Source organism: Centruroides sculpturatus, unplaced genomic scaffold (assembly GCF_000671375.1).
Source record: "Centruroides sculpturatus isolate CEXI.00-Female unplaced genomic scaffold, Cexi_2.0 scaffold1639, whole genome shotgun sequence".
In the NCBI taxonomy this organism is placed as follows: domain Eukaryota; kingdom Metazoa; phylum Arthropoda; class Arachnida; order Scorpiones; family Buthidae; genus Centruroides; species Centruroides sculpturatus.
The window spans coordinates 134,309-148,880 of NW_019385855.1; the positions used below are offsets into that span (position 1 = coordinate 134,309).

At 25.3% G+C, this 14,572-nt stretch overlaps 1 protein-coding gene across 1 annotated transcript in view; it reads left to right on the plus strand.

Annotated features, from left to right (window-relative positions):
• The window catches only part of LOC111642539 (tyrosine-protein kinase Tec-like), a 59,745-nt gene extending 45,280 nt beyond the window's left edge, over positions 1-14,465 (plus strand). The window contains exons 7-12 of the mRNA XM_023388887.1: positions 2,206-2,286; positions 8,678-8,742; positions 9,981-10,046; positions 11,660-11,788; positions 12,497-12,696; positions 13,789-14,465. Of these exons, the coding sequence (XP_023244655.1) occupies positions 2,206-2,286; positions 8,678-8,742; positions 9,981-10,046; positions 11,660-11,788; positions 12,497-12,696; positions 13,789-13,901 (654 nt within the window). The 3' untranslated portion in view covers positions 13,902-14,465. The remainder of the gene's footprint in view (positions 1-2,205; positions 2,287-8,677; positions 8,743-9,980; positions 10,047-11,659; positions 11,789-12,496; positions 12,697-13,788) is intronic.
• The last annotated feature ends 107 nt before the right edge of the window (positions 14,466-14,572 follow it).

Consider the following 14,572-nt stretch of genomic DNA (forward strand, 5'->3'; position numbering starts at 1 on the left):
AAGTAGATTATATATATATATATATATTTTTTTTTATTTATTAAAAAGATACAACTTTAAGTTTAAAGTAAACTCACAGAATAGAAAATTTTAAGATTTTTTAACAAATTTTGTTAATCCATTTAATTGCTTCTAATTATAATCATAAACTTTTTAAAATATCAAATACAATATTTTTGAATATATAATAATGTAATATATTTGTATTCAAATTTCAAATCCTAATTTGATTTTTTGTGTGTTAAATTTCACTATATTATCCAATTCATATAGAATATTCTGCATTTTTAATGTCATTAAATGTTTGTTAATTCTGTTATCATTACTTTTACATCCTAAACCCATGTTTGATATATCTTAAATTGATAACATCTTTTTTATGTTTTCTGAATTATTTTTGTTAGTGTCTTATAAATACCTTTTGTTTCTTTGATGAAATTAATTAAATTACTATATTATTCATTTCTGTATTTGTAAGGAGATAACATCCAAGATTCTTTAAATATTTAGATAAATTATTGAATAGCAAGATACAGTAACGTCCTTCATAATATTATAGAGATTATTCTGAAAATTTAAAAAAAAATCTTATTTTACGTAATTTTACACTAACAGTGTTTGTGGGAGAGTTATTTGAAAAAAATAATATCTATTATACATACATGCATACATATAATCAAATTTTAAATTGTAATACTTATTATAACATGCAACTAAACAAAACTTTGTATAAATGTACTCACTATGGTTTTTTCTTCCGAAAAGAAACGTCCGGTGCGAAAGAAGCAGCCTAACTAAAGTCAGTCCAGCTGACTTCAGATACCCCCACCACTCGCTTCAAACATCTAAATACGAACACGTGTACTGTGGTAAACATGAAAGCAAGTAAATTTATTTATACTCCAGACACCCCACCACCCGCTTCAAACATCTAAATACAAACACATGCACACTTATAGGATGCGTAAACATGAAAGTGAGCAACTATTTAAAAAACACATACATATAATTATTTTTTTAAAATTAAATTCATGCATGGATAATCTGCACATGGATAATCGGAAATTTAAGTGTATTTTACTTTGTTGTTGAATATTTACCTTTAATTTATATTTATATCTGCTAATTTCATTAATAAATTTATTAATGAATTTTTTTAATATAAAAAGGTTGGAATAAAACTTTTTCAATTAGCATTACAAAAAAGAATTTTTTTTTGTAAAATTTAAACGTGTTTAAATAAATCAGCAATATTAGAATGAGAAAAATAAACCACTAAAATTTGCTAACTAACTAGTTGCTGTAATGACAGTAAAAAATGTGTTAAATAATATAATAATAATAAANTCATAATATTATAGAGATTATTCTGAAAATTTAAAAAAAAATCTTATTTTACGTAATTTTACACTAACAGTGTTTGTGGGAGAGTTATTTGAAAAAAATAATATCTATTATACATACATGCATACATATAATCAAATTTTAAATTGTAATACTTATTATAACATGCAACTAAACAAAACTTTGTATAAATGTACTCACTATGGTTTTTTCTTCCGAAAAGAAACGTCCGGTGCGAAAGAAGCAGCCTAACTAAAGTCAGTCCAGCTGACTTCAGATACCCCCACCACTCGCTTCAAACATCTAAATACGAACACGTGTACTGTGGTAAACATGAAAGCAAGTAAATTTATTTATACTCCAGACACCCCACCACCCGCTTCAAACATCTAAATACAAACACATGCACACTTATAGGATGCGTAAACATGAAAGTGAGCAACTATTTAAAAAACACATACATATAATTATTTTTTTAAAATTAAATTCATGCATGGATAATCTGCACATGGATAATCGGAAATTTAAGTGTATTTTACTTTGTTGTTGAATATTTACCTTTAATTTATATTTATATCTGCTAATTTCATTAATAAATTTATTAATGAATTTTTTTAATATAAAAAGGTTGGAATAAAACTTTTTCAATTAGCATTACAAAAAAGAATTTTTTTTTGTAAAATTTAAACGTGTTTAAATAAATCAGCAATATTAGAATGAGAAAAATAAACCACTAAAATTTGCTAACTAACTAGTTGCTGTAATGACAGTAAAAAATGTGTTAAATAATATAATAATAAATTATGTATTAAATGAATATATTTAAAATGTTTTTAATATTAAATTAAAAATTTTTTTTAGAATAAATCTAATAACCCAAAGTTAGTTGTTGCTTTGTATCCATTTCAAGCCATAGAAAAAGGAGATCTATCTCTTGAAAAGGTTAGTTTTCAAATTTAAGTTCTGATATTTATTTCTTTATAACATTAATTTAATTTGTATTATTTATTACTATTTCAAATATGCTTTAAAGTCATAAAATTTCAGATTTTTGTATTCTGGTGTAACTTAATGAAAATTGCCATTTATTTTATTATAATCACAAAAGTGATGATAAACTTGATTCTAATATGATTCAAATTTAGGAAAAGAAAACTGTAATTCCATCCATATTAGGATTTACAGCATTGTTAAAATAAGTTTATTTAGGAATTATTCACTGAAAGAACATTTTTGTAAATATAATAATCCATACAGAATTTACTGATCATTCATTATTAAGTAGCCTAGTCAAATTTGCCAAAATATCAAATAATAATATAAATAATAATTTGTTGTTTTAATCAAATATTGAAAATTTGTTGTTTGTTGGGCTGCAATTTGAAAAGATTGTAGACCTAAAAATTCCCACTGTTGTTGTCATCTATCTCAAGAATGGTAACTCCATTCTCAAGATACATGAAATAGACAAAATCTGAGACCAGATATGGACAATCTTAGGGGCAAGAGGCCACAATTAACTGTATGCAAATTTTTGATTCAAACCAGAAGCCACGTTATTTCAATTCAAAATTTTCTTCAAAATGACTCTGTTGCTAATGGAAAAGTATAATGTTCAGGAGCATTATATTACAGTATCAATTTGAGGTGTTGAGCATATATTTTAAATGAAATAAGTCAAAAATATGATTGTCACAATGCCATGCTGCAATTTTTAATGTCATAATAAATAATTGCTCGTATTTGACTTATATATTTTTTAAGCATGTAGTTACTTAAATTCATCATTATTTAAATTTTAAATTCATAAAATTAATTTAAAAATTTTATATAATCAGTATGTTTAATATTAAATTTTCAGCACTTTAATAGTTTTTTAATGTCTTTAGTAATAAAATACGAATTAATTACTGATGCTATGGAAAAATAAAGATCAGTGTATGATTAAGGTTTTGATGAATTTATGATAGAGAAATGCATTTATGATTGTTCCATTGCTTGAAGTGATACATTTGGTTAAAATCACTGCTATTTTATTTCTATAAACAACTAATATTTTCTATAATATAGAAAATTAAAATTATAATTAAACTAATATTTTCATTTATCAAACATGCAAATGTTGCTTTAATAATATGTATTAATAAAAAATTTAAATAGATTCAAATATAAAAAAATTAATTTATAATAATAATTTTACTCTCTTGAAACCGTGTTAGTGATTATTTTGTCTTTTGAACATTATATAGTGTAAATACACAAACACTTGGCAATCTTCACCTTAAGTTTATTCAGTTTTTAGTTGATAAAATTATAATAATAATAATAATAATAATAATGTCTGTGTACTATATTATTTATTGTGTATATATTAATTTAAAAAGTTTTTTAGGCATAAAATAAAAGATGGTATAGTAAAATAAATCATATTATAAGAGAAAATTTTATTAAAAAATTGTTTAAATTATATTGATTACAATAAAGTGACACCAACTGCCTTGTAATATCAGGCTAATTATCAGCAATAATAATTTGAATTACTGACTAATTTGTCACTAGAAGGAGGCATTAGGTGCCGTTTTGTATTAAAGTTAATAATTATAATTTAATTAAATAATTTAGAATAAACTGGATGAAAAGAATCAGCCTGGAGTGGTGACTCTAACTTGCAGCTCTCACTTGCCTTACAGATGCATTGCCAATTATACTACCCAGATCTTTGGTTCAATCTCCTTTTCCAGATATATGTAACTTATGATATAACCATCATTGGTTATATCATAAGCACACTGATATTTAGCCCAGTATTATACAGTAGTTGGTGTCACTTTATTGTAATGTATTGGGTTTCATGGGATGTTTATATTTATATGAATTACCTTTGTCAAAAATTTGTACTTTTGAAATTTAGAAGTAATAACAATAATAGTAAAAATTTTTCAAAAGAAAACTATGAAATGATGAAATCCTGAAAGATATCAAGTGTATGACCTACCATTTTTCATAAATTTGTCTGTTGTTATATGTATAGTATTGAATTATTACTTGGATTATTTCTTATAACTAATTTTAATGAACTTAATTTAAACTAATAATGCAATCTTTTTAAATGATAGTTGGAAATTTTATTGTATTTTAAATTATAGCATATTTAAATTTTACTATTTTGTGGATTTTGTAATCTCATTTCTCTTTATTTTTTATGCTGTACTTTTTATGTTCTCTAATCTCATTCCCCTAGAATGAGAATTGGTGCTGCAAAGAATAAAGTTTTAATTTTTAGCATGGATCTCAAATTGAAGAGATGTCTGTGTTGGTCCTTTTTGTTTCATTTCTATACATTTTTATATTTGGTGAAATGTGTATCACCCTTGAACCACACTATGACTGCAAAAATACCATATATATATTTTATATTCCTTTTTTTTCTTCTGTCTGTCTGTTTATCAAACAGTTGTTATCTGCTAGACAAAGAGTTTTTTACACCCACACAGTTATGATGGGTGAACGGATAATGTGATATCTTGGTTGTTTACTTTAGTAAGTAGTGTTGTAAAGGAATTTTACCAATTTTTCCAACTTTAGAACTGCTCCCTTCTAAATTTTTAGCAATATATTAAAAATAATCAAGAGAAGCAAATTAGAACAAAAAAAATTATCAGTTAATTGTCATTGACCTCACAACATTCAGAGAAAAAATGGAGGAGATCATTGTCCTTTCTTTCTTTACAACTAGTGTTAAGTGATAGTTACCTTATCCACATCACATGAATATACATAATTCATCCTAGACAAGAGACAAGGAGGAACTAAAATTAACCAATATGCTTACCTCTCATTAAATCGACTTATTATGGAATAAAATCATGATTGGTCAGAAAAAATAATAAAACAAAAAAGGGAATGATGAAAAGAGGGAGAGAGGAGAGTAAACACATCATCAAAAAAGTGAGTCAGTATGACAGAAGAGTGTCACATCAAAGAAAAGTGTCATCTCCAGAGGAGACAGAGTCAGCACAAAGAGAGAGTCAGAGAAAGAGAGAGGGAAAGAAAAGGAAAAGAAAAAAGAACTAAAGAGAAGATAGCAACTCTTTTCCTGCTATGTTGTGAGTCATAAATTTTAGATTATTCCCTCTGTTAATACACCTTAGGTTTAACAATAACTAAATAGGCTAAGTTCCCATGATAAGCTTTATTTTATCCAAATATAATGTTTTGTTTTTAAAATAACTTTTTCTTTCTCATTTCTACATTGATGTAGTTCATTTTACATTTGTCCTTCTGAGATGCTCATTACTGGACTTCAGAGGACTCTTACCCTTGCGNGCTATGGAAAAATAAAGATCAGTGTATGATTAAGGTTTTGATGAATTTATGATAGAGAAATGCATTTATGATTGTTCCATTGCTTGAAGTGATACATTTGGTTAAAATCACTGCTATTTTATTTCTATAAACAACTAATATTTTCTATAATATAGAAAATTAAAATTATAATTAAACTAATATTTTCATTTATCAAACATGCAAATGTTGCTTTAATAATATGTATTAATAAAAAATTTAAATAGATTCAAATATAAAAAAATTAATTTATAATAATAATTTTACTCTCTTGAAACCGTGTTAGTGATTATTTTGTCTTTTGAACATTATATAGTGTAAATACACAAACACTTGGCAATCTTCACCTTAAGTTTATTCAGTTTTTAGTTGATAAAATTATAATAATAATAATAATAATGTCTGTGTACTATATTATTTATTGTGTATATATTAATTTAAAAAGTTTTTTAGGCATAAAATAAAAGATGGTATAGTAAAATAAATCATATTATAAGAGAAAATTTTATTAAAAAATTGTTTAAATTATATTGATTACAATAAAGTGACACCAACTGCCTTGTAATATCAGGCTAATTATCAGCAATAATAATTTGAATTACTGACTAATTTGTCACTAGAAGGAGGCATTAGGTGCCGTTTTGTATTAAAGTTAATAATTATAATTTAATTAAATAATTTAGAATAAACTGGATGAAAAGAATCAGCCTGGAGTGGTGACTCTAACTTGCAGCTCTCACTTGCCTTACAGATGCATTGCCAATTATACTACCCAGATCTTTGGTTCAATCTCCTTTTCCAGATATATGTAACTTATGATATAACCATCATTGGTTATATCATAAGCACACTGATATTTAGCCCAGTATTATACAGTAGTTGGTGTCACTTTATTGTAATGTATTGGGTTTCATGGGATGTTTATATTTATATGAATTACCTTTGTCAAAAATTTGTACTTTTGAAATTTAGAAGTAATAACAATAATAGTAAAAATTTTTCAAAAGAAAACTATGAAATGATGAAATCCTGAAAGATATCAAGTGTATGACCTACCATTTTTCATAAATTTGTCTGTTGTTATATGTATAGTATTGAATTATTACTTGGATTATTTCTTATAACTAATTTTAATGAACTTAATTTAAACTAATAATGCAATCTTTTTAAATGATAGTTGGAAATTTTATTGTATTTTAAATTATAGCATATTTAAATTTTACTATTTTGTGGATTTTGTAATCTCATTTCTCTTTATTTTTTATGCTGTACTTTTTATGTTCTCTAATCTCATTCCCCTAGAATGAGAATTGGTGCTGCAAAGAATAAAGTTTTAATTTTTAGCATGGATCTCAAATTGAAGAGATGTCTGTGTTGGTCCTTTTTGTTTCATTTCTATACATTTTTATATTTGGTGAAATGTGTATCACCCTTGAACCACACTATGACTGCAAAAATACCATATATATATTTTATATTCCTTTTTTTTCTTCTGTCTGTCTGTTTATCAAACAGTTGTTATCTGCTAGACAAAGAGTTTTTTACACCCACACAGTTATGATGGGTGAACGGATAATGTGATATCTTGGTTGTTTACTTTAGTAAGTAGTGTTGTAAAGGAATTTTACCAATTTTCCCAACTTTAGAACTGCTCCCTTCTAAATTTTTAGCAATATATTAAAAATAATCAAGAGAAGCAAATTAGAACAAAAAAAATTATCAGTTAATTGTCATTGACCTCACAACATTCAGAGGAAAAGATGGAGGAGATCATTGTCCTTTCTTTCTTTACAACTAGTGTTAAGTGATAGTTACCTTATCCACATCACATGAATATACATAATTCATCCTAGACAAGAGACAAGGAGGAACTAAAATTAACCAATATGCTTACCTCTCATTAAATCGACTTATTATGGAATAAAATCATGATTGGTCAGAAAAAATAATAAAACAAAAAAGGGAATGATGAAAAGAGGGAGAGAGGAGAGTAAACACATCATCAAAAAAGTGAGTCAGTATGACAGAAGAGTGTCACATCAAAGAAAAGTGTCATCTCCAGAGGAGACAGAGTCAGCACAAAGAGAGAGTCAGAGAAAGAGAGAGGGAAAGAAAAGGAAAAGAAAAAAGAACTAAAGAGAAGATAGCAACTCTTTTCCTGCTATGTTGTGAGTCATAAATTTTAGATTATTCCCTCTGTTAATACACCTTAGGTTTAACAATAACTAAATAGGCTAAGTTCCCATGATAAGCTTTATTTTATCCAAATATAATGTTTTGTTTTTAAAATAACTTTTTCTTTCTCATTTCTACATTGGTGTAGTTCATTTTACATTTGTCCTTCTGAGATGCTCATTACTGGACTTCAGAGGACTCTTACCCTTGCGCCTTATGTATTTTAGTCTTATCTAGTCTAAATCAGAGGAGTGTCCAGTAATACCTGGTGGTACCCAAAAATGTTGAATTTCAGTTTTGGTGGCCTCCACAAATAACATAATATTATTTGATATGTATTTGATATCTTTTTGTAAAATGAAAATATAATTAATGGTTCGATTAATATAATCAAATTCCAGGATTTTTTTTATATATATATATAAATGTAATTGATATGACTTTGAGTTATAGTTTCTGAATTACAACAGATGACAACATAGTTATAATTTAAAACTCAAATTATTAACTTTATTAGCTCAAAATGTAATCTTTAAAGATTTTAACTTGGTGTTTGGCATTAAAATAACCAGATTGTAATGTGTCATGTAGATTTGTACAGTATAGAAAGAAATTGGTGATATGGAATTTTTTTAGTGTAATAATAGTTTAAAAATGTTCTGTCTTCACAGGATAAAAATTTACATTAAATAGGATTTTTTAATACAATATCCAACATTATTGGAAATTAGAAAATTTATTTTAATAGGTTAAAATGTAAATATAATAAAAGTTCTAAATAAATATAAATAACAAATTTAACTTAATACAACAGGGTGAAGAATATGAAGTAGTGAATGATTCCCAAGAACATTGGTGGCAAGTTAAAGATAAATATGGGTATAAATTAATTTTATTTCAAATTAATTTAATCGGGAAATTTAAAACATTTCAAATTTATCATTATCTTTTTATGATTTCATAGTTTTAATAAATAAATAAATTATTCTTATGAGTTATAAAATGTTAATTACTGACTTGCAATATCAGAACAAATAACAATCTAGAACAATTTTATTATTGATATAATTAAACATAATCTACAAAGTTTTATATATAATTTTTTAAAACTTAAATATATAATGCAATGAAAAACCTGTAAAGTTCAATTAATTCTTGAAATGAAAGTAATACTGGTAGAAAATATTTTTCATAAAGAAAGCTTTTTAATTAAATAAATCAATTTCCAAATGTAACAATGAAATTGAATATGCAGTAAGTTTTTTTATTTCAGAAATTAAATTTCATTAGTATTACCATTTTGTGTATTAGTATGTAAAGTTTTATTGATCAGAATAACATTATTTGAATACTTATAGCTTACAAATGTAACAGGTCGGTGTGTGACTGCTTTATATATCAATATAAAACATCATTAATTTTCATTATTACAAGAATTTTCATTTTCAATTATTGAAACCAATATTAAATGTATCATTAAACTTCTCTCAATTTTAAAACATACTTCAATAAAGAAAGCATCTGTTAGTAATAATTTAACTGAGTTAGTATTGGAAGTTTGTTTAAATTTGACATGTTTATGATTAATTTATGTTTATGATTAATTCAGATCTATAACCTCAACATTTATAACAGTAATAGAAACCTTTATTTTCAGATAACATTGCACATTACAAAGATTCAAAAATTTTTTGAACATTTTCTTGTTGTGTTTCTAGATCTTAAGTAGAAATTATTCAAATTTTATAGCTTTTCAATGCAACAAATCTGATTTTCCTAAAGTAAATATTGATATTGGCATTTCTTGGAATCAGATGTATTACAAGTTGTTCCTGATTCTAGAAATTGCCAAGAGAAATATTTAATGTTCATGAAGCTGAAGGTTTCCAAATTGCAAATTTTATGTTTAAAATAAATGTTTGAAAGTTAGAAAAATTATTTATATTTTGTAGCTACAATAAGTTGATTTTTAATGAAGAATTACTAATTGAAAGAACAAAATAAAATTTGTAATAATCATAAATTATATTGTATCTGTTAAACTTTACATTTATATATATATAAAGTTTAATTTATATATTAAATAATATAAATTTTGTAATATATATTATTTACAGAACTGTTGGTTATATTCCAAGTAATTATGTTGAAGAAAAAGCTTCTTTAGGATTATGGCAATATGAGTAAGCAAAATTGTCAAATTAATTTTGTTTTGTTTCATTAACAATAAAAATAAATTTTTATTTTGAATAAATTATTAATGAGTTTTAGATTGTTTTAAAATAATTTTTTTGATTAAGTCAAAAAAATTATTTTATGTAACACTGTTTTATTATTTATTTAACACTGCTTTCAGCTTTAGTTGAATCATATTCAGTTCATACAATTTAAATGGAACAGAATGCTGCTTTTAACTGATACAATAAGAGAAAGAACAATCAGATATAAAAGTTTAAAAATTCTTTAAAAAGAAAAGAACATGTAGAACTATAATAAAATGTATAACAAAACATCTATTAAATTAAAACCTAGGGTAATATTTGAATAACAATATATATTATGACATAAGGATAAAAGCTGCTTAATATAAAAATGACTAAGTTGTAAGCATTGTTATAAATACAAAAACATTAGTATTTAATATTAATGGTTTTTGAATTAATATTAGTTATGTGTTTTTTTGAAGTCTCTTTGTCTAGCAGAGGCTTCCAAGTGCTTTGTAAAGTTTATAATTTTTAAGTATTGTGATAATCTGTAAATATATATCTGTTCTAACAGCTTTATATGGAATTCTTTTCTAAATTTTTTAATCAGTGTTGTTTTGTCCCAACTACATTTTTTTTGCCATGTTCAAATCATTAAGGAAGTAGCTGCTTAATGGCAACTTTTGGCAATGGATCTAAAATGACCTTTGACCCTCACATTGATTGACCTACATGTTGAGCCTATACAAAAGTAATCTACATTTAGCTTAGATAGCCCTGTTGTGTATATCCCTGATTTGTGAATGTATTTAATTTATCCTTGTCTGTTCTCAGGAGGCATGACAGAAGGGTTTCTTTGAACACTTAAGTAATATCTTGCTCTATATCTGCTAGTGCTACTTTACTTTTTACTACAATTACAGCTTTTTTGTTTTATATTATAATGCACTTAATTTGCTTTCTTACAGATGCTTTAATAAGGTAATTTCTGACCTTCACAGGAATTTCATGATTGTAGGAAATTGTTTTAATTAGATCACTTTCTGAATTTTTATCAATTATTTTTGACAAAATGAGTAACAGTCTTTCTTATGAACATTTTTTGTATTTCCTTATGTAATGATTACAAAAATCTCAGATCTGTTCTTAAGAATGTATTTACAAAGGCTCTTGTCAAAGAAGAAAAGGAATACTTATAGAACAAAAGCAAAACTTTTGCAAGCTAAGGAAAAAGTATTTTGTTTTCTTTAATAAATAAAAGAAAACAAAATAATTTTATTTGTATTAAAATCATTTACACAAATAATCATATTTTTAGTGAAATAATCATTATGCAATTCAGCTTTACATGTATATAACAATGAAAGTTTGACAAAGGCACATGATTATAAACTGCTGGATTTTTATCATGCTATTTTTTAGTTAAATAAAAGTTAATTACAAATGAATTAGCATCAAAGTAAACATAGGTTTTCTTGTTTACATATGATGGTGTAAAAATCCAGCATCTTGATTTTAATTTTTATTTACTTATAATTTTGATTTTAAATGGCTTTCCTCAATTTTATAACAGAAGGAATTTATAATTTCAGATGGTATGCTGGAGATATGTCTCGACAAAAATGTGAAATTGTACTTAGAACTGAAAATAAAGAAGGAACATTTGTTGTTCGTAATTCTTCTACAAAAGGAATGTTTACACTATCATTGTTTACTAAAAAGTAATTACTTAATATTGTTTAATTATTGATTATAATTCTTTTTTAATAATAATATCTATTTTTGTTTTTATTTTTCTTCATTTTTTTTAGTAGAAGTAATAGAATTTTAAGTGTAGATTTTCATCATTTGCATATTCTCTACTAGAAAACAACTATCTAGTCTAAAGAATGAAATTTATTTTAATTTTAAGAAATAAATATAAAAAACTTTAGATTTACTATTATATCTTAGTTTTATCTTGCATATCATACATATCACTGAAAAATATGGATCCAGTAGAATTGCATATTGTTGTATGAAATGTATAACAGTGAGAGACAGTATGTTTAGTTTTAAGTATTGTACATAAAAAAAAAATGTAGAAAAGCTCTGTTGAGTGAAAAGCATTTTTCATTGGATTGATATTTCAGTAACAAATTGTATTACATGATAAATTTGTAAAAACTCACCAAAAGTAACATTTTAATTTCAGTTCTTTTGTTAGTGTACTGAGCATTTTGTTTATAACCTTTTGTTCTAAAATGCAATTATCAGTGTTGTTACTAATTTATTATTTATTATTTGTGTGATTTAAATATTTTAGTAGTTTTATATATGTACTAAATTCTAAGTTTTATATTGGATGCGGTCAATTATAAATTAATTTTAAATAAATTTACGATACATAAATTTTATTATATAACTAAGTATTTATTTTTATTTTAAAGTCCTCATCCTCAAGTCAAACATTATCATATTCGAACAAATGCCAAAATGGAATATTATTTATCTGAAAAACATATCTTCTCAAATATTCAAGATCTTATATATTATCATAAACATAATAGTGGCGGATTAGCAACAAGACTCAAACAACCACCTAGTAGCCAAACAAGAACTGCTCCAACTACAGCAGGGTTAAGTCATGGTATGCAAATATTGAATTCAAAATAATTTTATATTTTCAGTTTTTTTATAAATTGAGATTAATTTTAATTATGAAAAATCTTTAAAACTTGGTAGCATATTTAATGAAAAATAAAAATACTGCTAAATATGGCAATTAAAAACCATTTATTTTTATTTATTATTAATCTTAATTAGTTAAATCTTTATTGTTTTGTTAATTTTAAATTAATAATAGATTTTTGAATTTATTAATGGATTGTAAAAATCTAAAATATGCGAACTACATAAAAGGGCATATTAATTAAATGTTAACTAAACGTCAAAAATCAAAATTATCAAAAATTATATCTACTAAATCTTTCTGAAAGACGGTTTAAAAGCCTTACAATTATGTCAGTGTCTAAAATCACCGACAATTTCTGCTTAAGTTCATTTAAATTTAATGTTGCAAATGTATATTCTATTTTTGTATGGTTAACATTTGATTTTTAAATTTTATCATAATGTTTCTAAATTATGTTCCTTTCTTTACTTGAAGATGATATTGATAAAATATTGAAAGTGCAAGCAATGATTTTATAATAAAAATCGTTTATTGCCAATAAACAGTGGTTACCTCGTTCTTTAATTTTATAATATTTTGGCATGGTAAACCTAATCATTCTTTTATGCAGTTTTTGGATTTAATTTGTTTTAATTGATCAGAATATTATGAGATTATTCAAATGTTACATAACTAAATATTGGTGTATTTTTCACAGATGGCAATGGATTATTGTCTTTATATTATGATTTTAAATAAGAACCCTTACAACAAATTAAATAATGACATTTTTTAATGTGTTGTATATTATTATTTAATTTCTAAAGAATATGCATAAATCTATGTACGAATATAAAAATTTTTAAATGATTTTTCTTTTGGAGAAGAAAGAGATATTTTAGCATGATTAAATGCGAAGATTTTATTGCATTGCAAATTTTCAATTAAAATTAAATATTATTTTGTTTTGAAATTCTGAATTTTGTATATATTGTAGAAGTTTATAGTTAAATTAAGTTGAAATATCATCATTTAATTATTTAAATCAGGGTTTTTATATGTTTTTAGATAAATGGGAAATTGATCCTTCTGAATTAACTTTATTGGAAGAATTAGGAAGTGGTCAGTTTGGTGTAAGTATAAAATATAGATTAGAAATTAGAGTATTAAATATAAATTAATATTGAAAGAGCCACCGCAAACTACAGGATGCAGGAGCTAGCGTACGCTCGCTCGCGCTCCTAAGCCCCGCCTTTTTTCCCATGATGCTTTGAGCCATTTTTGCTAGGTAAGCTACGCGAGCACGAAGCAGCCGCAAACTACACAACGTTTGCTCGCGTAACGTAGTCCACATGACGTGGATTCCACAGATGTAGATTGGCTATAGAACAAGATTTTATTATAACCTATACTTGTAATCAGTCAGTTTTCGTTCCGAACTTTGAAACAGCATGGAAAAAACATGTTTACTAGTTAAGCCTAACTAGGCTTAACTAGCCGAAAACTATTTATACTGTATATTACTATTTACATACAACGGTTATACTATTTTCTTTTCAATACTGAATGTATTAATCATGTAATTTACGTACATCGATAAAATTCTATAATTTCTTTTTCGATATGTGACATGTTTATGTTGTCATCCATTTTTCCCGTCCTCTTTTGCTAGCGTAAATACTCTAGTTGTTGAAATATCTGAACAGCGAGCGTACTCTCGTATCGCTGCGCTAGCGAAGGAAAAACAGCGTGGGCAAGAAGACATGGGCGGAGCCTTCGACGTCATCGGTTGTCTAGCGCACGTTTGCTAGCGTGTTTGCTCTCGCAAAGCCCTAGTTTGCGGCGGCTCTAA